Source organism: Gracilinanus agilis, chromosome 4, assembly GCF_016433145.1.
Source record: "Gracilinanus agilis isolate LMUSP501 chromosome 4, AgileGrace, whole genome shotgun sequence".
In the NCBI taxonomy this organism is placed as follows: Eukaryota; Metazoa; Chordata; class Mammalia; order Didelphimorphia; family Didelphidae; genus Gracilinanus; species Gracilinanus agilis.
In genome coordinates, this window is record NC_058133.1 from 26740322 (window position 1) to 26765975 (window position 25654).

Consider the following 25654-nt stretch of genomic DNA (forward strand, 5'->3'; position numbering starts at 1 on the left):
TTTAAGGAAAAGAAAACTGAGAATGAAAGAGGCTAAGGAACTCAGCCCAGATCCACAGAGCTATCAAGTTGCCTGAAGAGAATCTGAATTCAGGTCTTTCTACCCTGACATCTACCATTCTATTTCCTGCAAAGCTTAATGACCCTTAAGTGGACTGTGGCCAGTTCAAGATATTTTTCTAACAAGATAAAAAGCCTATTTAAATGCTAAGTGAAGTCACCAAGTATTTACTAAGTTCCTACTATGTGCCAGGCACCACACTAAGCCTTGAGAATACAAAGAAAGCAAAATAGCTCCTGCCCTTGAGAAGGGCATCTAATATGGGAAACAACACACAAACAAGATAGAGAGAGGGAATGAGAAGATAAAAGTGATTCTACATCTTTATTATTGATCCTATCTACAATTAATTGATTTTATCCTGTAACTGCCTAAGATATGGTTCTCTGTCTCTGAGTTTCAGAATTCAGCTGGCCTGTAATGAGTTAACTTTAGAATCTAGTTCTTTTATTAATCACTGTTTGATCCTTACCTCAAAGAAAGCTGCTCTTCCTGGGGGATGCCAGTGGGAATCTGTTCTAGTATATTTACACCACCCAGAGCTCTTCCTCGAAAGCATCTGGTTTGCTACCCAAAGAAATCTGGTCTACTATCTCTGACCTTATAAGCAGACTAAAATAATGAATTTTTCTTTGTCACCAGAGGGAAAGAAAGGGTTGTTGCTAGCCCTTCATTCCCAACTTCCAACCAATCACATTGTTTCCCCCCGCACCTCAGCTACATAACCAATCATGTTGTCTTCAACCCCATGATGTCACCAAACCTATAACCAATTGTATTAATTCCCCACCTACCTTGTTCTGTTATTTGTACTAACCTTATAAAAGGGAAATTATCTTTCTGGAGCAGTCTTTGGCTAAACTGAGGCAAGTCTATAAGCAGGTAGAGACTGGTTAATAAAATGTTATCTTGCTAGGAGAAAATGTACCTACCTTTGTTGAATTTCACTTGCTTCAGGTAGATGTAAAGATTAACTCAGAGAGAAGGGAAGGCCCTAGCATGGGAGTATCAGGAAAGGAATCCTATAAAGATGCAACTTTAACTGAAATTTGAAGGAAACCAGAGAAGTTGGGAGGTAAAGATGGGGAGGGTCAGCATTCCAGAGGTGAAGGACAATCAGTGAAAATGAGTCAGGAGTTGGAGTGTCTTGTATGAGGAACAGCAAGGAGTCCAAGTGACCAAAGAGTATAGAGAAAGGAGTAAAGTGTAAGAAGACTAGGAAGGCCTTTCAAGAGGGGACCAGGTTAGGGGTTTTGATTTCCAAATGGAGTATTTCATATTTGAACCTGGAGATAATAGGAGCAGCCACCGAAGTTTACTGAATAGGGAGGTGACTGGGTTAGACTTGCCCATTAAGAAGATCAATCTGAGGAACAACTGGGTGACCCAATGGATAGAGAGCCAGGTTAAGAGACAGAAGGTCCTGGATTCAAATCTGACCTCAGATACTTCCTATCTGTGTGACCCTGAGCAAGTCATTTAATCCTATTGCTTAGCCCTTACTTCTCTCCTACCTTGATACTGATACTCTGTATTGATTTTAAGACACAAGGTAAGAGTTTGGGTTTTTTTAATCATCAATTTGGCAGATGAGGAAAGGACAGATTAGAGTGGAAAAGACTTAAGCCTACTGTAAAAGTCTAGGTGTGAAGTAATGAAGGCCTGGGCCAAAGTGAGCATCATCACAAGAGAAGAGGCATATACAAGAGTTGTTATAAAGGCAGAATGGACATACTTAGCAACTTTAGATTCACTATGAAGAGTGAGAGAGTGTGAAGTGTTGAGGACTGAGGACACATCCATACTGAGTCTGGGTATTTCCAGTATCGCCGGTGCTTGCCCTCAATAATGATTGGGAAATTAAGGAGAGAGGTGTGTTTTTTTGGTGGGAAGGGTTGATGAATTGAAGTCAGAATCAGGTAAAAGTTGAATAAGCTCAGATATCTTAGTAAGATAAAACAATCAGAACAATCTATCAATCAAAAGCTTATAGACAAAGTGAAAAAAGTCTTTGGTTGAGAATTTCCAGAAAGTCATTAGATGAAAGGAAATGACAATGCCCAGGAAGTATATTGATATTGGCTCAGGAAATCTGGTCATACTCTGTGGGTCATCTACAGAATATTAAGCCACTCAGAATCTAAGGATTTTAGAATCTGGCAGCTTGGCTTAGAAGCCTTCCAGCCAAGTCCTCGAAAATAAATTGCTCTGGGAGAAGAAAAATCAGTCTAACCTAAGCCTCAGTCTCTTTCTGCTCCACATACAACCCCTTTTGTCCAAAGGAATACTTCAAAAACTTTCAAAGATGGGCAGATGTTGGACTTCACATCACCATTCTGGTCTTAGCAGCATCTGCCAGAACCATAGATACAGTGTCTGCATTAGGAGCTGAGGACGATAGATATTCTTAGGAAAGGTATCTTCAAGATTTTATAAAGAACCCATTAAAGAAGATATGCCATGCCTACGGGCAACTTCATGACAACACAAGCAACCCCTTTGCCACGTGTGACTTAAGAATGTACCCACTTTTCCCTAGATTCTGTATGTGCTTGTGGAATAGTGCCACAGAACTCTGTGGAGATGTTTCGTGCCAACTGGTCTTCCTATACCAACCTTGTAAGTACCCCTTTCTAAAATCTCATTAAATCTGGTTCACTACCAGAAACATCCTAATTGATAGGGTTAATCCTAAGACCCCAAGGGAATGCAGCAGCCATCCTTTGGGGATCCAACTTCACAGTTCACTCAAACTAACTGGGGCGAAAAGACAAGCATCAAACACCGAGCTAAACAATGTTGAACACCACAGGGCCTGGCACTGACTGAAAAATATCTCTTCCCAATGGGATAGCCCACCATTAACATTCTTTGGGGTCAGCCAGTCAATGAGTTTCAAGTCCAGCAAAGTCAGTCTTTTTTGCTACTACTTTTTTTGCACAGCAAAAACATGAGGATTTGTCAAATGGGTCACTAAAATGTTGGCCAATTGTGTCTACAGCATTCCCTTGCTCTCCCAGGCAAATAAACCACCACAAAAAAGAAATGAGAATAGTCTGCTTTAAGAAGCCGTGCTGGTTCTTTGCACCAAGGAAGGGAATAAACATTTATAGAGCCTCTACAATGTGTGAAGTACTGTGCTAATTAAGCACTTTACCAAAAAAAAAAAAAACACCCACATTTGAGCACTGCATTTACTTCTAGATGTTCACCAATCAGCTTGTAAATAAGAGATCCTAAAATCTGCCAGGATTTGAAATCAAGTTCACTCCTCTTTTCACTTTGTAAATGCTATTCTCTCCCTTTTTTGGAATATCAAAACATTTTCACCTTTTGCCAATCGTTTGACATCTTTGCTGTTCTCCAAAGTCTTGCCAAGATCACTGTCATTATAGCAAGCCAGTCAGTAAACAATCCCTAATCTATGTACTCAACGCCAGTCAAAACCTAGAAGTGCCTCCTGGACATTTCAACTGAATATACTATAAATATCCTGAATTCAACATATCGAAAACTGAAGTCATTATCTTCTTTCTCCTCACAAAGCTTTCTTCCCCTCTTCTTAGCTTCCCTGTTACTGCTGAGAGCACCACAATCCTTCAGAGTGATCCTGACTTACAACCTAGGTTCCACCTTTGACTCCTCACCCTTTCTTGCCTTTCACATCAAATCTCCCGCCAAGGCCTGCCAATTTTAACATCTTTTCAAGAGACTGCTTCTCTCCTTCAACCCTACCCAGCACCCTGATACAGGTCCCCATCACTTGACACTTGAATTATTGCTGCTTGGTCTCCCTGACTCAAATTTCCCCATTCTAGTTCATCTTCCACTCAACTGTCAAACTGATCTTCTTAAAGTAAAGATCTGACCATATCACCCCCACTCAATAAACTCCAATGGCTCTCTATCACCTTCAGGATCCAAGAGGAAATTCTGTTTGGTGTTCCAAGGCCTTTATAATTTGGCCCCCATCCTCATTACTTCCACCCCCACCCCCTCTTAAACTGTAATCTAATAACCCTGACCTCCTGGCTAGGCATTCCCACTGGCTACCTCCCATGCCTAGGAGTGCTATCCTTTCTCTTCTCAGCCTCCTGGCTTCCCTGGCTTCTTTCAAGACCCAGATCAAATGTTGTCTTCTTTAGGAGGTCTTTTCTGACCCCCTTAACTGCTAATGCCCTTGCTCTGTTGATTTTCCCCCAACTTATCCTGTATGCAGCTTGTTTGTACACACTGGTTTCCATGTTGTCCTTCCCATGTGATAGTGAACTCCTTGAGGGTAGAAATTCTTTTCCCTTCCTTTGAATCCACAGCACTCAGCACAGTGTTTGACACATAATAGGCATTTAATAGATATTTACTGACTTCATATTATGCACTTACTATGTGCCTGACACTATTCTAGGCACTAGTGATATAAAGAAAGGTAAAAGCAGTCACTTCCTTCAGGGAGCTAACATTCTAATCAAGAATAAAACTTTGAAAATAACTAACATACAAGATATATACAGAGTAGATTAAAAAGCCAGTTAGTCAGCAAATATTTATAAAATGCCTAGTAAGTGCTAAGTATTATACTAAGTGCTAGAAATACACAAAGAGGCAAAAGCCAATCTCTGCCCTTAAAGAGCTCACAACCTAGTGGGGAGACAATAAGTAACAAATATGCCGTATTACAAGCTATATACAGGAATAAACAGGAATTGAGGGAAGGCACTGGAATTAAGAGGGGTTGGTAAAGGCTTCTTGTAGATGGGATTTTGGCTGGTACTTGAAGGAAGTCAGGGAAGACAGAAGGTAAAGATGAGAAGGAAGAGCAAGCACCACAGGTATGTGGGATGGCTAGAGAAAATATCCAGAGCCAAGCCACAGAGTGTCTTGTCCATAAAACAGGAAGGACACCAGTGTCACTAGATCAAAGTATGAATTGGAGAGTTAGAAGCCTGGACTGGAAAGGCAGGGGTGGCCAGTTATGAAGAGGTTTGAATGCTAAAAAGAGGGTTTTGTATCTGATCCTGGAAGCAATGGGAGCTACTGGAATTTATTTATTGGGGAGTGGGGAGATGACATGGTCAAACCTACACTTTAGAAAAATCATCTGGTGGCCGAATGGAGGATGAACTGGAATAGGGAGAGACTTGAGGCAGGCAGACACACCAAGGGGCTATTGCTGCAATAGTCCAGGTGTGAGGTGATGAGAACTTGAACTAGCATAGCAGTTAGGTAAGAGAAGAGCAGTGGATACATTAGAGAGATGTTGCAGAGACAAAATAGGTAATCTAAAAGGGAAGGCATTGGTCAGTGAGTGTCTTGACTCCAAAACTAAGAATAGAGAGAAAAAATTCATTATTTTCAATGTTTGGGTGGATTTTAAAATACTCATTTTCTGCCTCTTAAGGGATACTATACCATTAGTCACAAATTTTCATTAGTTATTTCCCTTATTAAATAAAGACTCCTATAAGATAGAGTTGACTTCCAACCATAAATGAAACAAACAAATCATTCAGTTTGCCAAATTCGGCATTATTTTGGACAATCAAGTAGCATTCAGAATTGTCCAATTTCACTTATGGTCTAATTAATTTAGGCCTTAGAAAATTATACCTGTGTGTTTATAAACCTCTCTCTTCCCAGAAGCTCAAAGATTTTTACAGACATTATCTCATCAATTCTTAAGACATCCCTGAGGTAAATGGAAGTGGGAAGGAAAAAGACAGAACCATGAATAACCAATGTATAAATTCATTATGCCTTTCAAAGCAGGATTGTAACCATACTTTATAAAAGAAATATTCCCTACACAGCAGAAGTTACATCTGTTATTTACCTGTTTTCTCCTTTATCTCACAAGAGGGAATAATTTAGACATTATAATGGAAGGATATTTGCCCACCTCTATAATGTGTATCTTTCCTTCGAGAGAGATGTTTTTCTATTTTATCTTTAAATCCTGACCTTAACATCAATTGAGGATTTTTCCATATGGCAAGTAAATCAGAAAAAGGACTGTACAGAAAACTGTGCATCTATGTTATATATAACCTGCTTTTCTTTTTAAGCATATAACATTTCAATATATAGCTTTCTGCTTGTCTGTTTCCTTCTGGCCTTCTTTCTTGTAAATCCTTTAAAATGCTTTAATCACTTCCTCTCTCTCCACCTTTTTAGCTGAAACCCTATTATTACTTCCCCTCTCTTCCATTCTCTCCCTATTAAAATTTTTTTTAAGTGCAAAATTCTCAAAACAAATATGCCTGGTTAACTAAAATAAATTCCTATGCCGATCATGTTCAAAAATGTATGTTTTATTGTGTTCTTTGCATTCATCCTCTTTTTTATCATTGGATGAAAAGCAAGCTTAATCATCAGTCTTCTGATTGTTTTTCCTTACAATATCGGTATTATTGTATATACACCATCCTCCTGCTTCTGCATACTCTTCCCAGGTTTCTCTGAAACTATTTCATCATTTCTTACAGCACAGTAACAGTCTCTGTTATATTTAGTTATCGTAATTTGTTCAGGGCAGATAAGTGGCACAGTAAATAACCAAAATCCCATTTTTTTTACTAAAAGTCTTAACCCAACTTCTTTTAATTTTAGTGCCTGCTCTGTTAATTATTTCCTCTTTATTTTGTATATAGCTTGCTTTGCACATATTTGTTTGCAGGTTGTCTCTTTGGCAAGTAGATTATAAGCTCCTTGCATTGATGCCTTAAAAATGTTGACTGATAAAAGTATAGCACTTGGAATCTGGAATAGCTGAGCTGATATTCTGTTTCAGATACTAGCTACGTGACTCTGGACATGACATTTAACCTCTCTCTGTGCCTAATTTCCTCACATGTAAAATAGGAAAAATACTAGCACCTGCCTCAAAGAGTTATTGTAAAGAATAAATGAGTTAATCTATGCAAAGCACTTTGCAAAACTTGAGTATTATATTAATGCTTGCTATCATTATTATTATGCAATCCCTTAATGGACAAACACCCCCTTAGCAGTTCTTTCTTGCAACAAAGATAATTTCTATAAATATTTTTGTGTATATATAGATAAGTCCTTCTCCTTCCATTTCTTTGAAGTACAGGCTAAGTAACGGGATGTGCTAGGTGAGAGGGTATGCATATGAAGCAAATGATTAAAATGAAAGGAAAAGCTTATGTATTAAGTACATTATGTATATTATATTAAGCACAGGGAATATAAAGAGAAAAATAAGGCTGTTCCTGCTCCCCAAGAGTTCACATTTTGAAGGGAAAGAAGAAAAGATAAATAGGTCCTGTCAAATGCATATGGGCTCACATTCTAAAGACAACAAATTCAGGTTTCAGTTTCCAGTCAGGTAGAAAGATCCTGAGGGCACAGCAACAAAGCATCTTCTTTGCTATTATTTCCAATGACAAAACCCTTTCAGTTTCTGATGTTGAACCACTTGACTGAGCCAAGATCTTTGATGGGTAGAACTTTCTTTTCTGAGGCTTCAGGAGTTATGGCTATTTTCTTAGGACAATGGCTGCTGGGACTCTGCTGGTTGCAGAAATAATGGTCTGGGGTATGCTGCCATTCCTGGGGTTCAGAGCTTCTCCATCACAATTAAGGTGCAAGGGGAGGTAGTGGTAGTTTAACACTACTGGCACATGCTGCCTTCTATCTTCTTCGGAGTGCCTTGCTGATTCACCTAAACTAGCTTACCTTCCCCATGAGTGACAGTAGGATCACAGGTAATAGGAATGGTTAAGCCTTTCTCCAGAGGAGTTGATTTCCTAAAGGATGGCTGTAGGGATACAGCTAGATGCAGGTACAGTGATTTGGGGTATGCTATGTCTCCAGGACCTCTTGGCCTTACCTACCAGTCAATGGCTAGTGGTTAGCATCTAATGGTGGTGGTGGCAGGGAAAAGGAATAGGAGTGTAGGCTGTGGCAGAAAGGCCAGAAGCATATTCAGTTTTATTGGGTAGGGTATTCTTGGTTATTAGCTTGGATCCTTTTCAATCTGGAATATTGTATTTCAAGCTCACCATTTCTTCAATATGGTAGCTGCTAAATCTTGGATGATCCTGATGTACTTACACCATACTTGAATTTTTTTCTTTCTGGCAATTTATATTTTTCTCCTTGAACCTAGAGCACTGGATTTTAGATGTAATAGTTTTCATTTTGGAGTATTCATTCTGGGATTTCTTTTAGAGGGTGACCACTAGATTCTTTCAAGTCCTACTTTGCCCTCTGGTTCTAAGATATCTGGGTAGTTGTCTTTAATAATTTATTGAAATATGATGTCTAGACTCTTTTCTTGTTCATGGTTTTTGGGTAGTTCAATGATTCTTAAACTACCTTTCCTCAATCTATTTTCTAGGTCAGTTGTTTTTCCTATGAATTATATCACATTTTCCTCTTTCTTTCTCAGTCTTTTGACTTTGTTTTATTATTTCTTGACATCTCATGGTGTCTTTAGTTTCCATTTGGCCAATTCTAATTTTCAAAAAGTCATTTTCCTAAGTTTTGTACCTTTTTTTAAACCAAGATTTTCATTCTCTTCTCATAATTTTTTCACCATAGCCCTCATTTCTTTTTCCCATTTTTCCTCAACTACTCTTATCTGGTTTTCAAAATATCTTCTTTTTAAAATCTCTAACTTCTAGAAATTCCTGTTGTGCTTATGTTCAATCTCCATTTTTCTTGAAGGATTTCCTTCAATTTTCCTTATAGAGATTTTCAAGTTATTGTCTTCTGTGTTTGAGTCTTGAGCTTCCCTGTCACCACAGTAGCTCTCAATGGTAGAAACTCTTTTTGTTTCCTCATTTTTTCAGTCTACTTCTCTTTGGACTTTATGTTAGTGCTGGGCTCTGCTCATATTAAAGAGTCAGGGAACAGGAAAGGAAATTTCTGGTCTACATTTCTGTTCTTTAATATCTTTCTGCTACTTTCTTTTTTTGTTGTTTTTTTTTCTTTTCTTTTCTACTTTTCTTTTGGTGTTTCCAAAGTGGAGTGATCTGGGAAGAGGACAAGCTCCCGGTTTGGGTCTGTTGGCTTGTGTGTACCTCAGTACCAGTATACTGCTGATGGGCTCAGTCACTGATAGGTTCTGCAGTTTCAGAGAGCTTGAATTCCTCTTTTTGGTCTGGGCCTCCTGTCCCAATTATTCCACTGCAGACTTATATGCTGTGCTGTGTTAACCCTGAGTCATCCATCTGCTCCTGGCTCAGAGCCACATAACTACATTTCCAGAACTTGTTCTCTGATCAGTAATAAGCTATGGTCCCTGCATACAACAGTTCGTCTCTGCCCTGAATATGTAAACCAGACCTGAGGAATGGGTGATAGAGCTGCCAGACTACACCAGTTCTGCACCTGGCAGTAGCTCTAGGATCCTCTGAGATTTCTAAATACCCCAATGTTTCCTGTTCTCACACTCTGTCTCAGCTTCCTTTCTGTTTCTGATTGCTAGAATGTTCTTCACCACCACTGTCATCACATTGTGATCCTGGATAGTCCCCATCCCAATATCCATAGATCTTTGTCTTCCTAAGCTGCTCTGGGCTAGAAAAATGACTTGCTGTGATTTTAACTTGACTTTTTCAATCAGAATTTAAACTGGACATTTTGTAGGTTGTTATAAAAGAGGTGTGCTGGGTGAAGTAAAAATGTTTCTTCTCACTCTACCACCCCAACTCTGCTTCCAGGACAATTCTGAGGGACTTATTTGGGTATATGTTGGGGGTTTGGTTTTATATTATTCACTTATAAAAATGAATAATATAAAAATGTTTTGTGTGATAAATCAAGTACAACCTAGATTAAATTGCTTGCCAGCTCTGGGAGGGGGAAGGGCAGAAAGGAGGGAGAGAATATGGATCATATAACTTTGGAAAACTTATGTAGAAATTTGTTATTAAATTAAAAAAAATTTTTAAGCGAGAAATAAGGAGTAGGGTGGGGCGATTACCTCCAACTTGGAATAAGTCTCCAAACTGGAAGCAGAGAGTTCCAGAAAAATACAGACTATGCCCAAGACTCTTCTCAAAGGATCAAACTGATACTGATCTCCCCACGTGGACTACCATGTAGGGATGCTTCAAGCTCCAAATTAGGGAGGGAACCATATAGCCATCATAGGAAACATATGCTAAGGTATATACTTACCTGTTTAAATGCATGCTCCCCATCCAATTTACTTTTTCTTTTCTTTTTTTAAACCCTTGCCTTCTTAGAATTAATACTGTGTACTGGTTCCAAAATAGAAGAGTGATAAAGGCCAAGTAAAGGAGGTTAAGTGACTTGCCCGGGGTCACACCACTAGGAAGTGTTTGAGGCCAGGTATGAATCCAGGAACTCCCATTTCTAGGCCAGGTTCTGAATCTACTGAGCTACCTAGCTGCCCCCTCCAATTTATTTTCATGCAACCCCCATGCCAAGTTGGGGGAAGGGTGGAGGAAAGGGAGGGAGAGGGAGAGAGAGAGAGAGAGAGAGAATGAATGTGTGTCAGTGTGTAACAAGTACTCAATAATGTTGGAGGGAATGGCCTGGTGCATTTTCAAATACAGAATTGGAAAGCTAGCTAACTCAGTCTTTTTTTTTAAACCCTTACCTTCCGTCTCAGGATCAGGCAAAAGAGTGGTAAGGGCTAGGTAATGGGGATCAAGTGACTTGCCCAGGGTCACACAGCTGGGAAGTGTCTGAGGCCAGATTTGAAGCCAAGTCTCTGGGCCTGACTCTCAATTCAGTGAGCCAACCCGCTGCCCCCTAGCTAGCTGAGTCTTGCAGAGTAGGTATGCTCAATTTTATTTGCTCAATAATTGCAAGGTAGATCACCTAATTTATGAATTGCATAGCTTCTTCAGTTTTTTTTTCCCTTTGCATTCTATCCCTTGGAGAAGAGTCCAGGGTGCTCCACACAACATCATGATATCTTCATCTATAGGTCTAGACCACAGACAAATCTTAGTGCATAAATATGATCACTTCATTCCTCTACTGAATCCTTTTGATTACTTCCTATTGGCCCATCAGGATGTATGAATGTTCAGGAAGGAGTAGCAGCTCCAGTAGGAGGGCTTACTGAGCTCTTTTCAGGGCTGCTCATCCGCCTTTGGTGTCCCCCTGGCCCTCAACCCTCACTTCTGGCTCCAAAAAGCTAGAGTATGCCCAGAATACACACCCTGGGAAAATCATCTTGGCAGATGGGCTAAGTCAGATTGAGAATAAACATCGGGACACAAACCCATCGGTGAGACTTCCCCTAGTGGGATGGGTAGATGAGAACAGTTTGTGCCAGTGGCCATGAAGGCAGCTAAAGCAGGTGCTATGGAGTGCTTAGAGCTTGGTCAGATACTGAAGAAGCCCAGGCCATCCCTTGCATCCTAGGCCACCACCAGTCAGCCTGATCTCTGTCTTGTCACTGGGCTTCAAGGACTCTGTACACACACAAGTCAAGGCATCCCCCCATCCCCGCAGCATTGGTCCTTTCAGAACACAAAGAACAAACAACCATGGCTCATGAAGTAAAAAGCAAATTTCTTGGTCCAAGTTCAAGGCACACCACAATTTTCAGACCTCCTTCTTGACTTAACTCTAGTCAATGGGTGGCCTCCTCGACATGTCCTCAGTTTTCTTGTCTCAATGCTTTTTACTAACATTTATTCCTGGTCTTTCAAATGCCTCTTGTACTCAACTACCAATGAAATTGCCAGCCCCTGAATGCCATTTCCTTCAGGAAGATGATCCTAGTAAATTTTCTTCCCTTAGACTAATACTTGTCTTCATCCTATTATTCTGCACTAGGCTGACTTGTGTATGTGCTACTATATTGTTCTACAATACTCAAAAAAACTATACCAGGGCAGAGGCTAGGGTTTGAGTTCGAGCAGCATCTTTTTACTCCAATGCTGGGTATAGTTCTCTACTTGACGATTCAGGTCTCTGTTGAAGTGAATTTAGAAATTAAATCAGATACACAAATACCACTCAGTGTTCCTTCTGGTTCACTGGCCTTAAAAGAAAAAAAAATAAGTCTAGAAAGAGGTCACTGTTTTCAGCAGAAATAAAACTTTGGGACACTGCATTTTGTTGTCTTGCCAGACTAATCTTTGTATTAAGGTAAAGAAGGTCAAAGTATGAAGTGATGTGTGTAGAAATGCACAATATAGACAAGTATTTCAGCAAATTACTTGTAAGAGAAATAAAAAAGAAAAACTGAACTCAGACAAGTATAACTTTCAGCTCTACATGAATTTTGAAATTTAAATCAAACCAGTCAAAAAAATTTCCAAGTCGGTGTTCTTTTATAATTAAAAAGAGAGAGAGAGAGAAACGCAGTAAGAATGACCAGATTCCTTATTTTTAAATGGATCATTTAACCAAGCATGTAGCTATATAAAAACCACAGAATTAACACTTCCTCAATTCTTGTTACTTATGCAACTGAATATGTTTAAATCCCAGCAACAGAGACGAGGTTCATATATATTTGTGATTATGATGCACTGTGCTTTGTTGCCTGGCACAAAGCAGGTAATAAGAAGGTAAGCTTAATAAATGCTTGTGATTAACTCATTTCCTGACGGACTTCTTGGAACTCCTTGGTTGCCATAACAATAACTAATAAGTTCACCTCTTCCCCTTAGAAAAATAAAAACAAAATTTGAGCTAGGCTAATGTCTGACATTCCAAGTGAACCTTACCTTCCCACATGCTCTGCAATGATGCCTCCTCTTGGTGAAGGTAAACCTGGCTTCGCATTTCATGCAGTTTGGAGCCTGAGAATCCGGGACCCACACAGGAGCCACTTCACCCAGCGTGGTAAATGGCTTTCTGGTAGGAACGCCAAACTGACCAGCTCTGAGGTCATTATCAGGACTATCTGAGGCTACTGCAAGGCACGGACTACTAGAGACCACAGCCTCGTAATCTTCTCCAAGGTCACCATTTGCATCAGCAATAGAGGAATGAAGTGTCTCATTAGGGAACAGAGCTACTGTTGAGTTCTCCCCTAACTTTGCTTTCCCAAATATATCATTTTTGTTTTTAGCATTAGGGCCGCTGTGAGGAGGGTGATCATTTTGTAAATGTTCTGACAATGGCTTTGGAATCTGCAGCTTGAGAATGGCTGGTTGCTTCGGCCTGGCACCACCAAAGGGAACACTGATAGGCGGCACGTTAGCTACTACTTGAGGGGACAATTGCCCCGGAACAGATGGGACCTGACTACAGAGATTACGAACATAGTTTTTTTTCATTTGGTCACTAGTGCTGCTTAAGACAAGCCCATTCCCCTCTGAGGCCTCATTTCCTCTCTGCTCATAAACATTCACATAGCATTCTGATTTACTTTCCTCAATCTCCTTCTCCTCTGTGACTGAATCTTCCTTGGAGGGTAAAGTCTTTGGAATACAAGCAATAACTGGGTTCAGCATTCCATAGGAATCACAACCATTAGACAGAGAATTTGCTGCTGGCACATCCAGAACAGCAGGGAAACCATAGCCCTCAAGCTCCTCTATACAAGTTCCTTTCAGACGGACACCCGCCTCTGCCATTGCCTCCCCATTTTCCCCACCATCACAAGCCTCCTTGGGTGGGCTCCTTGGCAGAAGCCTTTCACTCTGTCCACTTGTCGGGCTGTTACTTTTTTCATTCAGCTGAGTCAATTCCCAATGAGTTGCCTCCTCGGAGGCTGAAAAGCATCCCACTGTACCAAGTGATTCTGTTGCATCCAGAGTCTGTCCAAGTTCACAACCTTCACTTTCTTCTCCTTTGGCGTCATTTGGGGCAAGCCCACATGAAACCTGCTCACAGCAATCATTGCTTTCAGACACATTCAGTTGGTCAGGGTCAGAGAACAGAGGGAGCCCACACTGGAAGGGTTCCCCAGCTGTTCTCTCATCTGGAGACTCCTCGTCCATCGAAAGCCTCTCGCTCAAGTGAGTAAAGCAATTTGTAGTCTCTGAATCTGTCCTGGGAGAGCTGGTTTTCCCAGCAGAAGCCTCAGTTGGCAAACAACTCTCCTGTTCATCAGCAACAGGACTTGTTCTCTGTGATGAGGTCATTGCCCCAGTCCCTCCATTTGCAGTTCCCAAAATGGGAGGGTCTCTGCTTGAATTAATATCATCTTTTAAATGAGAGGGGGAACAGGGATTAGACTGCTTCTCTGGTGAAATATTACATAGATGGCCAACAGGATCATCCTTGGTATGTCGCTGGTTCGGCTGTAGCCCGGGTTTCTCTGTGTTTGTGTCTTTTTCCTCAGCCCCATTTACAGTAACACTAAAGGGATCATTTTGTCCATTTTCAGTATCCAGTGTAAAGCTAATAGTATCCATTAGAGAATGGCTATTGTAGTTGTTACAATCCAGTAAGTCAGCATTTGGTAGTGTCCTTTTGTCACAATTATGCATGACGGCTACAACAAGAATGTTTTTCTCTTCAGACAGATTGTCTCTATTGCGGAGCTTCTCCTCTCCTACCTCCCCAGAACTACACGGATCATCCCAGGTACTGTTGCTCTGAATTAGCTGCTCTTCTGCAGTTGCCTGATCGTCAATGCACATGGTGGAGGTCTCCGGGGTTACAGCACTCTCTCTCCCATTAGGACGGTGGTCCCCTCCTTCTACAGATGGAAGGAGAGCTGGATGAGATCGAGAGAAGGTTTTCTGTGTCCGCAGTGACTCACTTGGAAGTGTTGTTTCATTCACACTGGTCAGAGCTGGGCTAAATGACAGCAGATGAGGGTCTAGAAGTTGATTCCACTTCTTATCCAATAATGCTGGAGAAACTGTCTCATCTGAAAAATAAGTGGTTTAAAGAATGAGTAAGTTGGTGAAAAATAAAGCTATTAAGACAAAAATGCTTGCTAATTCTTGGCAAAAGATGAGAAAATACATTTAAGCTTCTTCCCTAAGCTCATATGCTCTAAATCTTAACCAAACAGGGAAAATTGTTAAAAAAAAATCCTAGAGCCCACAACATTCTTAGCTCAATTTGGCCCTGGGGTCTTATTTGCTATCCTAGAGCACTGCAAATATCAAGAAATCATTTAATAACTTGGTTGCAAAGTTCCAGTTTAAAATGTTATGATTTATAGGATCTGAATTCTAGCAAATCCCAATATGTTCTAGACAGTTATTGACTAGTGAATCTCCATTACACAGGGGCAGCATGATGCTAAGAAAAAACTGGAGGAGCTTGGAGACTTGGTCTAGTTCTGTAAATAGTTTGGGCAATTTACCTGGGCAATAATCATAGTGGCCCACTATTTAGAGCTTTAAGACTACAAAGAAGTTGGTAAATATTAGCTTACTATCTATTCACAACAACCTAGTGAATAGGGACTAAAATATCACTATACATTTTTTCTAGATGGGGACACTAAGGGTGAAGTGACTTGGAATAAATATGGGAAGAAAGAGTCAAACTCAAGTCTCTCCTGACTAAAAATCACCATTTTTCCACTCTACATCTTTCTCACTCCTCTTCCTTGAGGCACAATGTCCCAATCTATAAAATACAGGCAAATGAAATATTTCTAAAGATATTTCTCAAAGCTTAAGAGTAGCAAGACAGTAAGACCTATGTGACTCAGTGGTACTGCTGAGTCTCCATTTCCTAATTTATAAAATGAAGGGTTGGATTAGAAGGCCTATAATGTCATTTCTACCTCTAAAGAACTACCACAAATGTAATGAATTTAATAACTATATGGCAAATGATAGCTAGGAAGTATATTCTTATAAGGGAAGATATTCTCTTTTTTAAAAAAGTAATACAAGGCAGCTGGGTAGCTCAGTAGATTGAGAGTCAGGCCTAGAGATGGAAGGTCCTAGGCTCAAATCCAGCCTCAGACACTTCCCAGCTGTGTGACCCTGGGCAAGTCACTTGACCCCCATTGCCCACCCTTACCACTCTTCCACCTATGAGCCAATACAGAGAAGTTAAGGGTTTAAAAAAAAAAGTAATACATCCTCAAAATAATAGCTAACATTTATATTAGCACTTTAAGATTTACAAAAGACTTTGGGTAATTATTTGATTCCTCCACAACCCCCTATGAAGTTTCCCAGTCTCTCTTAGTTCCAGTGCTTTCTTTCTGCTGATTATTTCCTGTTTATCCAGGACACAGATTGTCTGCAGTCTTCATCATGTTCTCTCTACTACTAAACTGTCAGCTCTTCTAGCTCAGGGATTGGCTTTTGGCTTTCTTTGTATCCCCAGGGCCTGGCATAAAACAGGCATTAAATAAATGTTCACCAACTGACTGGAGCAAAGCTAATGTTGTTCTCATTTACAGTTGAAGAAATTGTGGTTTAAGTAACTGCTTTGGGGTCGGAGTGTAAGGCAGAATTTGAACTCATTTCTTTCTGATTTCAAGTTCATTGCTCCAGCCACTATAGCACCAAGTTTTTTAGAGGAAGTGCCATGATTTTAAACCACTTAGATTATCTATAATAATCTCTTAGGTTGTAATTTTGTTACGCATACTTAAACAAATTAGCTCATCAGAAACTGCAGTATTTTCTTTCTATCCTTACTACTGCTAGCTAATTAGTCAATGATTATAATCAGCATTCTAAACCTTTGATTCATATTATTTATTTGGAGGCTTCAATATCAATGTGCTCTTATACATTACACTAGGAAAGAGTTTACAATTTAGACAGTGAAATAAAACATCTCTAGTGAAGATAATAACCAATATCACAATCACACAATTTCGGTTACTATACCTTCTCCTTGCAAAGGCTAACTGACCCTTTAAACACACCAGTGATCCTATTCTATTCTGTCCTCTCCAACAGATTGCCCTTCTGTCTCATTATCTTCAGTCTCTCTTTCTCTACTGTCTCCTTCCCTAAGGCCACAAAGCATGCCCATATTCTTCTCATCTAGAAAAAGTTCTGACTTAATCCATCCAACCCCATATCTGCCATGACTTCTGAGGCTAAACTCCTTGAGAAGGCTGGCTACATCTTCTCCTACTCTCTTCTGAACTCTCCTTCTACAATCTTTCTTCTGACTTCATTATTTCACCAGAATTGCTGATCAACCACTTCTTGATATTTTCCTCTCTCATGGTTGTTATCAAATTTTGCTTTCTTACCCATCTGACTGCTCCTTCTTAGTCTCCTTTGCCAGATCCTTATCCAGGTCACCCCCATGAACTATAGGTGTCCCCCAAGGGTCTGACTTGGACCCTCTTCTCTTCTCCTTCTATATTGTTTCATTCACTGATTTTATTAGTCAATGGATTCTATTATCCTTTCTTTAGTGATGATTCCCAAATTTACTTAGCCAGTCCAAGCCTCTCTGCTGAACTCTAATCTTCAATATCCAATTGCCTATTAACTCCAAGAGGATGTCCTATATATATCTTAAACTCACCATGTCCAAAACTGAGCTCAAACTCTTCCCTTCTCCAAATCCTCCAAAAGGTATGATTCTCCTCCAAGTCTCCCAAGCTCACAACCTAGTTGTCATCACCTTTTCCTCATTCTCTTTTGCCTTCCCCATCACCCAATAGCTAAGCCATTGCAAAGACTTGTTGATTTCATCTTTGCAGCATCTTTCTAATATACCTCTTTTTCTCACCTGAAATTATAGCTACCATAGTGCAGGTACTTATCACCTTACTCCTAGACTAGTGCAATAGCCTACAAGTGGGTCTCCCTATCACAAATGTCTCCCCAGTCCAATCCACCTTCCATTCAGCTTTCAAGCTGATCTTCCTGTTAAGTGTAGATCTGACTATGTCCCTGCTTCTATTCAATCACCTCCAGGAGCTCCTTAGTAAAGAGAGGATCAGTTCTAAAATCCTCTATTTGAGGAACAGATCCTTCATAATCTGCCACTCTCTTTCCACTCTTGGTTATACCAAAGCAATACTCTTCCCTAACTCTGTGAGCTAGTGACACTGGCTTCCTTGATGTTCTTCAAAAAATACATGCCATCTCTTAATTCCAGGCATTTTCACTGGTTATTTCACAGCCTGAAGTGCTCTCCTTCCTCATCTCTGAATGGTGACTGCCTTGGTTTCTTTTTAAATCCCAGCTAAAATCCCAACTTCTATAGCAAACCTTTTCATTCTTCTCTCTATTGATTATGTTCCATTTATACTGTATGTAGCTTATTTCTAAATAGTTCCTCACATATTACCTTCCCCCATCATGAGATTGCAAGTTCAGAGTACTTAGTAAATTTATCTGGGTTGTCTTCCCCCATTAGATTGAGCCTTTCTTTTGAATTCCTAGTGCTCAACAGAGTGCCTGGCAAAGACCAAGTACTTACTAAATATTTGGGGTACAATCAGTAAAAATGCACAGGGTTGGGAAATAGAATGTCTCTGTGGGAGGGCTGGAAGGCTGGAGGAGTGGGGGGAAGGAAAGATATGAACAGATGGCTTTCAAATGAAGAAATAAAAGCCCTTTATAATCATATGGAAAAAATGCTCTAAATCACTTTTGAATAGAGAAATGCAAATTAAAATAGCTCTAAGGTACCACCTCATATCTATCAGATTGGCCAATAAGACAGAAAAGGAAAATGTCAAATGTTGGAAGGGATGTAGGAAAATTAGAACACTAATGCATTATTGGTGGAGTTGTTAGTTGGACCTAGCACTAGAGAGTAATTTAGAACTATACCCAAAGAGCTATTAAACTGTGCATAACTTCCGATACAGAATTACCAATACTATGTCCATAGTTCAAAGAGATCAAAGAAAAAGGAAAAGTATCTATATGTGCAAAAATATTTCTAGCATCTCTTTTTGTGGTGGCAAAGATTTGGAGTTTGAAAGGATGCTAATCAATTGTAGAATGCCTGAACAAGTTGTAACATATGACTGTCATGGAATATTATCGTGTTATAAGAATGATGAGCAGGACCATTTCTGAAAAACCTTCAAGGACTTACATGGCCTATAATTGTCCTGGAAATTTTTATTTTGTAATTTCTTTAAAGAGGTGACTGGTAGATTCTTTTTTTTTTACTTTAATCTCTTCTTATGAAAGATCTAGATGATTTTCTTTTAAGATTTCTTGAAATATGTTATATAGCTTTTAGGTAGTCCAATAATTCTTATATTTTTTCCCTCCTTGATCTATTTTCCAGGTCTGTTGTTTTTGCTAAGAAACTATATATTTTCTCCAAAATTTTTTCAGTCTTTTGACTATTTTAATAATTCTTGTCTTATGGAGTCATTAGCTTCTATTTGATCCATACTAAATTTCAGAGAGTTTGTTACTTGGACAAGATTTTGTACCTCTTGTGTAAAGTTTGCCCTTTACAATTCTTTCTTCCACTACTCTCGCTTTCCCCTCACCTCAATTTTCCCCTCTAGCACTCTCATTTCAGTTTTTAAAACATTTCAAAAATGTTTTTAAACTTTTGATTCAATTCAGCTTTTCTAGGAGTTCTAGTTATATTTGTGCCCAAGATATGTTTTTCTCTGAAATTTTGCTTATAGATACTTTGGAGTGTCCCCTCCTGGTCCAGTTCCTGACTTTCTGGACTTCAAAATTTGGCTTTTCCTGCTATCTAATCCTGGAACTTATCTCAACTCCTGGAGTCTCCTTGCTCAGCAACAGACTCTTTATTATTCATTGCTTGCTCACATTAAAATATTTCTCCACAGGTCCTGTTCTCCTCCTCCCACTGGTGTTTTCCTCCTGGAGCCTACATTTTGTGAAGGAGCCCGGGCTGGCCTATCTTAAGTACCATCCAGGTCCTCTCTTCCTGACTTTCTAAAATTCAAAATTATAACTCCATGATAGGTACTTTCCATCTCTCCTCCCCTCTTCTGGAAACCTTTTGTATATTGTTTTCCTCTCATTAGGATATAAGCTCTTTGAGGGTAGAGAATGTCTACTGGGATGTGTATCCTCAGTGTTTAGAAGAGGGCTTGGAACATAGTAAATAACTAACAAATATATTTCTTTCCTCCCTTATTTCTTCTCTCTCTCCCTTCCTCTCTTCCTCCTTCACTTCCTTTTCTTCTAGGTTTGTAGTTCCAGCATCCCTATCCCCATAATTCTAATGGTAGGATTCTTCTTTTGGTTTGTTCATTCTTCCAGGCTACTTATTGACTTTAGACTCTATTTCAGGACAAGTCCACCACTGTTCAAATCCTCTGAGTTATACAGGACTCTCTCTGACTCTTTCTGCCTCCCTCACCTCCACATCCAATCAGTTGCCACTTCTTTCTAATTTCTCAACCACAGTATTCCTATAATTCGTTCTCTTCTCTCTACCCACAGGAAATGCCCTAGCTCAGGGATTCATCACCTCTTATCTGGCTTCTTGCTACAGTTCTAATTCATGTACTGGCTTTGAGTTTCTTTTTTCCAAAGTATCCACCCAGCTGCCAAAATCATCTTATTAAATCACAAGTTGGACTAGGTCAGTGCCCTCCTCTAGTTCCTTCACTGGCTCCCTATTGGCTCAAGGATGCTCTACAAATTTTCCCTCCTACCACCAATACTAACTGCTGACCAACTCCCCTGCCCCTAACTGGATGGGCATGCCCAAAAAGCATACCCTGACACTGAGGGTGTCTTCGAGATCAAACTAATCACTATGAGGGAGGTAAGAACAATTTTTTCTCCCCCATATGGTGATACTTGAAAATAGTTGAAGATGTGTCCACACTCCTGGAGTCACTGCTAATTAATTATATTTCTTTGTCATGTCCAGTTCTAAACCTACATGGTTTGTTTGAAATTCAAGAGCATTTCTCTTGCTGACTTGCTATATTCTGCTCCTAGTGTATCATTGCTAGAAAAATGGAAAATAACACAGAGAAGCTTTGGAGTATCATTCTTAAGTTATCCTTTCAAATAATTCTGAGATTTACTAAAGTGACCAAAGGAAGTATACCATCAGTTTTGCAGACTCGGAGAGTGAGTGCTGTGAGTCTATACTATCTCAAATGTTTTTATTTTAGTGTTGATTGTTTTAATGACACTCTCATTTCCCAATATATTTTGCTTCTACTCCCTGCCTCCAAAATGGAACCCTCCCTTTTTCACAATGAAAAAAAAAAAGTTAAGTAAAACCAACTAACCCAGGGGCCTCACTTGACAATGAATATAATATCCTATACCCATTAACCTCCACTTCTCTACCAAGAGGAGGGATGTGTGTTTCATCATCTATTCTCTAATCCCATGATTAGTTATTACAACTAACCAGAGGCCAAATTCCTTTTGTAATAAACAGTTTTAGCAAACAAATTTTGGTTTCCAAACGATTCTCCTGTTGCTGAAGAATCAAGATCCAATGATGTGTTGCCAATACAAGAATAATGCACACATGTTGTAGGAAGCTCTCATACAAAGCTCATGTTTTAAAAAAGCAACTAAAGAAAAGCTGATTTGTGCAAGTTTGGGAAATGCTAGCAAGAGTTTCTGCTTCACTGCTCCCTGGCTTTCTAAAGATTGAATACTCTACCATCATCTTTGTGCTATAAATATGCAAAGATGCCAAGGGAAGTGCTCACCTTCATTCTGTTCAAATTCATCTAAAACCTTATCCAGGTTGTATGCCTCTGCTTGGAAATAGTTCTCCATTGGTCAGGAAACACCACTCAAGTGACTTTTTTAAACCTAAAATGTAAAGCAGAATCAAGAATTTGTATTGAACTTGGCATCATTAAAATACTATATGAAAGCCCAAATTATATAGGAGTAATGTGTTCATAATCTATTTTTTATAATGTGTATGTTTATAAATTTTGCAAATTATGTTTATAAATACAATTTATAAAATGGGGACAAATTCAAAACACACTATCTAGATCAATTGCAATTATTTCCAAATGATCACACCAAAATTCGCCATGCCATGATCTTCACCCAGGTGTTAGAAAAGCTTGCCACACTGGACACAATGCTGTTCTCAGCCACCTCTCTATTTTTAACCTGCACTATTCCCAAAACATAGTATGCCCATCCTATAAAGGAAGAGACCCTTTCACTACTTTTGAAGACCAACTAAAATATTATCTCCTTCACCAAGTCTTGCCTGATGCCTCCAGTAGATGATAACCATTTCTCCCCCTAGGTTTTTAATTTTAGATTATTTTTTCTGATTAATAGGCATTTATTCTCTTTTCCTCCTACTCTCCTCCTTCTCACTCCATGGAACAATTAAAAGAAAAAAGAAAATTCTAATAACAAATATTCATAGCCAAGTAAAACAAATTCTCACATTAGCCATGTCCAAAAACGTATTCTGCATTATAAACCCTGCAGGAGATCTCTCTGATAAGGTCCCAGTGCACTCTGTACAACTCTTGGATACTTAACCAAGCTCTGTTTCATGCTATAGTTATTTACACACACACACACACACACACACACACACGGAAAACTTCCAAAGGTTTTATGAAACCATGTGGACAAAAAGAACATAAAATGTGGATAGGTTTAAAAGGGCCTGGGATAATTATCCTCCACTCCAAAGTGACAAAATTTTGGTTTTGTTCCTTTCTATTGTATTCATTGTGTATTAAAAGTTAGCTGGGTGGAGGCAATATCCAGAAACTAAACTATAAAATGCAGAGAAGTTACCAACTTGCATTAATAGAATTTCCATAACTGGGATTTTTTCCAAATCAATAAAGTCACCAATTCAGATTCATCTTTTCTCTCTTCTCCACCCTCCTTCTCCCTTTTCCTTTTCCATCTCCCTGTTCCTCTCTCCAAAGCATAGTATTTGGCATATAATTTGTGTTTAATATTAATGTCTATAAAAAGTAATTGAACTCTTACTCATCAAAAAATAGACAGCCTTAATCTCAACAAAATGAAAAGTGGTGATATTAAATATAATGTATTTTCAGCCTATAAAGTTCAAATCAAAAGCTAAAACATTAACCATATAATTTGAATTTATTTTTCTTTTTGGTCTAGGTTTGTGATTAAACCAGCATGGGGAACCCTGAGTAGCAAAATACTGATGGAAATCAACATTGAATATATAACTTGTAATTTTAAGGGATCTGCCTGAGAGATGAAGTCATTTACTGATTATCACATAGCTACAAGTGATTAAAATGTCCATAACTATTGACACAGAGATCACATTGTTAGGCACATGCCACAAGGAGGTAATGTTTTTTTTAAAGGCTCAAATTACACCAAAATAGTTATAGCAGTTCTTTTTGAATTATCAAAGAACTGGAAACAAAAAAGATGTCCATCACTAAAGAATGGCTAAACAAGGTATGGTATAAGAATGTAAAGGAGGGAACAGAGCCAAGATGGCAGAGAAGGTATACCAACTGCCTTATCCCTACCAAATTATCCTTAAAGCAACTTTCTCTCTCTTTTTTTTTTTAAACCCTTGTACTTCGGTGCATTGTCTCATAGGTGGAAGAGTGGTAAGGGTGGGCAATGGGGGTCAAGTGACTTGCCCAGGGTCACACAGCTGGGAAGTGGCTGAGGCCGGGTTTGAACCCAGGACCTCTCGTCTCTAGGCCCGACTCTCACTCTACTGAGCTACCCAGCTGCCCCCTTTAAAGCAACTTTAATATAACACCTTAAATGAATTATAGAGCAGCAGAATCCATAAAAGGATGTAAGTGAAATAATTTTTCAGTCCAAGATAATTTAAAGAGTCCATCAAACTATGGTGGGAGGAGTTTCTGGGTTAAGATGGCGGCAGAGTAAAAAGCAGCACTTAACCTCTCCTAACTGAAACATAAAGGACTCCTCAAGGGGACATAAAAACAAATCCAGATGAACGGAGGGACCACACAACAGGGAGCATCGCGGAAGGTATGTGGAATTGGGGCATTTCCATGCTATAAAGGGGTAAAACAGCTCTCACTAAATCTCTGGCTGAGCAACCCCACACACACACATACCACCTACAACGCCAAAGCCAGCTCAAAAGAAATAGAGCAAGTTTGGGGCACCTATTGAGTCATTGGCAGCTCCACGGCCTGTTTCTGAGAACAGCAAGACTTAGGACCCCAAAAGGCTAAAGAACGCACATGGACTTTGAGCACGGACACAGAGCACAGGCGCGGGCAGAGGTGGACACAGGCGCGAGCGAAGGCTCTGAAACCCTGAGTGGGGAACCAGTGCAGACGGGTATACGACTGTGGAAGCAGCGCCCTGAGACTCGTAAAGGAACCTCCGGCAGAGGATCAAGCAAGGGGGCCAACCAGGGGGCTTGACCTTGAGAACAACCAGACCTGAGACCTCAGGAGCCTAAAGAGCGCAGACAGACCCTGAGCGCGAGGATAAAGCGGAGAAGGGGCTGGACTAACAATGGCAACCCAGAATCAGGAAGCCCAGAAGAGAAAGATTAACGAGAAGAAGAAGAAATCTTTAACACTTTACAACTTTTACACAGAGAAAATCCAGACAACCAAGCAAACAGAAGAGGAGAACAAACAAGCAATCACATCCAGACCCTCCCAAAATAATGAAAACTGGTCACAAGCTCTTGAAGAGTTCAAATCTGAGATGACGAGAAAGTTGTAAAAGATTTGGCTAAAGAAATGGGAAATAGCTCAAAAGGAAATCAGGCAAGAAAATAACAGTTTAAAAGGCAGAATTTTGCAATTGGAAAGTGAGGCTCAGAAATCAAATGAACTGATAAGCAAATTGAACACCAGAAATGACCAGATTGAAAAGGAAAACCAGTCCCTAAAGGCTAGAATTGAGCAATTAGATGCTAATGATCTCTCAAGACAGCAAGAACAAATAAAACAAAGTCAAAAGACTGAAAAAATAGAAGGAAACATGAAATATCTCAATGAGAAAGTGACAGACCATGAAAACTGGTCTAGAAGAGACAATTTGAGAATCATTGGTCTCCCTGAAAAAGCAGAAAGTAATAGAAATTTGGACTCCATACTAAAAGAAATTATTCAGCAAAATTGCCCTGAAGTTCTACAACAAGAGGGCAATATAGACATTGAAAGGATCCATAGATCACCCTCTACACTAGACCCAGAAAAGACAATGCCCAGGAATATAATAGCCAAATTCAAGAGCTTTCAATTAAAAGAAAAAAATCTTACAAGAAGCCAGAAAGAGACAATTCAAATATCAAGGAGCACCAATCAGGATTACACAGGATCTGGCAGCCTCCACGCTAAAAGACCGCAAGCCTTGGAATATGATATTCAGAAAGGCAAGAGAGCTGGGCCTACAACCACATATCAACTACCCATCAAAATTGACTATATACTTCCAGGGGAAAGTATGGGCATTCAACAAAATTGAAGATTTCCAAGTATTTGCATGGAAAAAAACAGGACTAAATGGAAAGTTTGATATCCAACCACAAAAATCAAGAGAAGCATGAAAAGGTAAATAAGAAACAGAGGGGAAAGAAAGAAAACTCATAATTTTTGAATTTGCCTTTTTAAGGGCCTCAATAAGATCTAATTATCTGTATTCCTATGTGGAGAAATGCTATGTATAATTCTCTGTAGTGAACTCTATTCACTATTATAGTATTCACTATTATAGTAATCAGAAGAATAATTCAGAGGGAGAGGGTGGAATACTAAATGGTATAAGATGATATGGGGGGTGGGAAAGAGGGGGGTGAATAGTAGGGGACACCAAGAGAAACTTGA

General features: G+C 39.5%; 1 protein-coding gene across 1 annotated transcript in view; it reads right to left on the minus strand.

Moving 5' to 3' along the window:
* The window catches only part of ZFYVE9 (zinc finger FYVE-type containing 9), a 155696-nt gene that overhangs the window by 94826 nt on the left and 35216 nt on the right, over window positions 1-25654 (minus strand). The window contains exons 4-5 of the mRNA XM_044674808.1: window positions 21554-21659; window positions 12747-14845 (exon numbers count right to left, since the gene is read on the minus strand). Of these exons, the coding sequence (XP_044530743.1) occupies window positions 12747-14845; window positions 21554-21623 (2169 nt within the window). The 5' untranslated portion in view covers window positions 21624-21659. The remainder of the gene's footprint in view (window positions 1-12746; window positions 14846-21553; window positions 21660-25654) is intronic.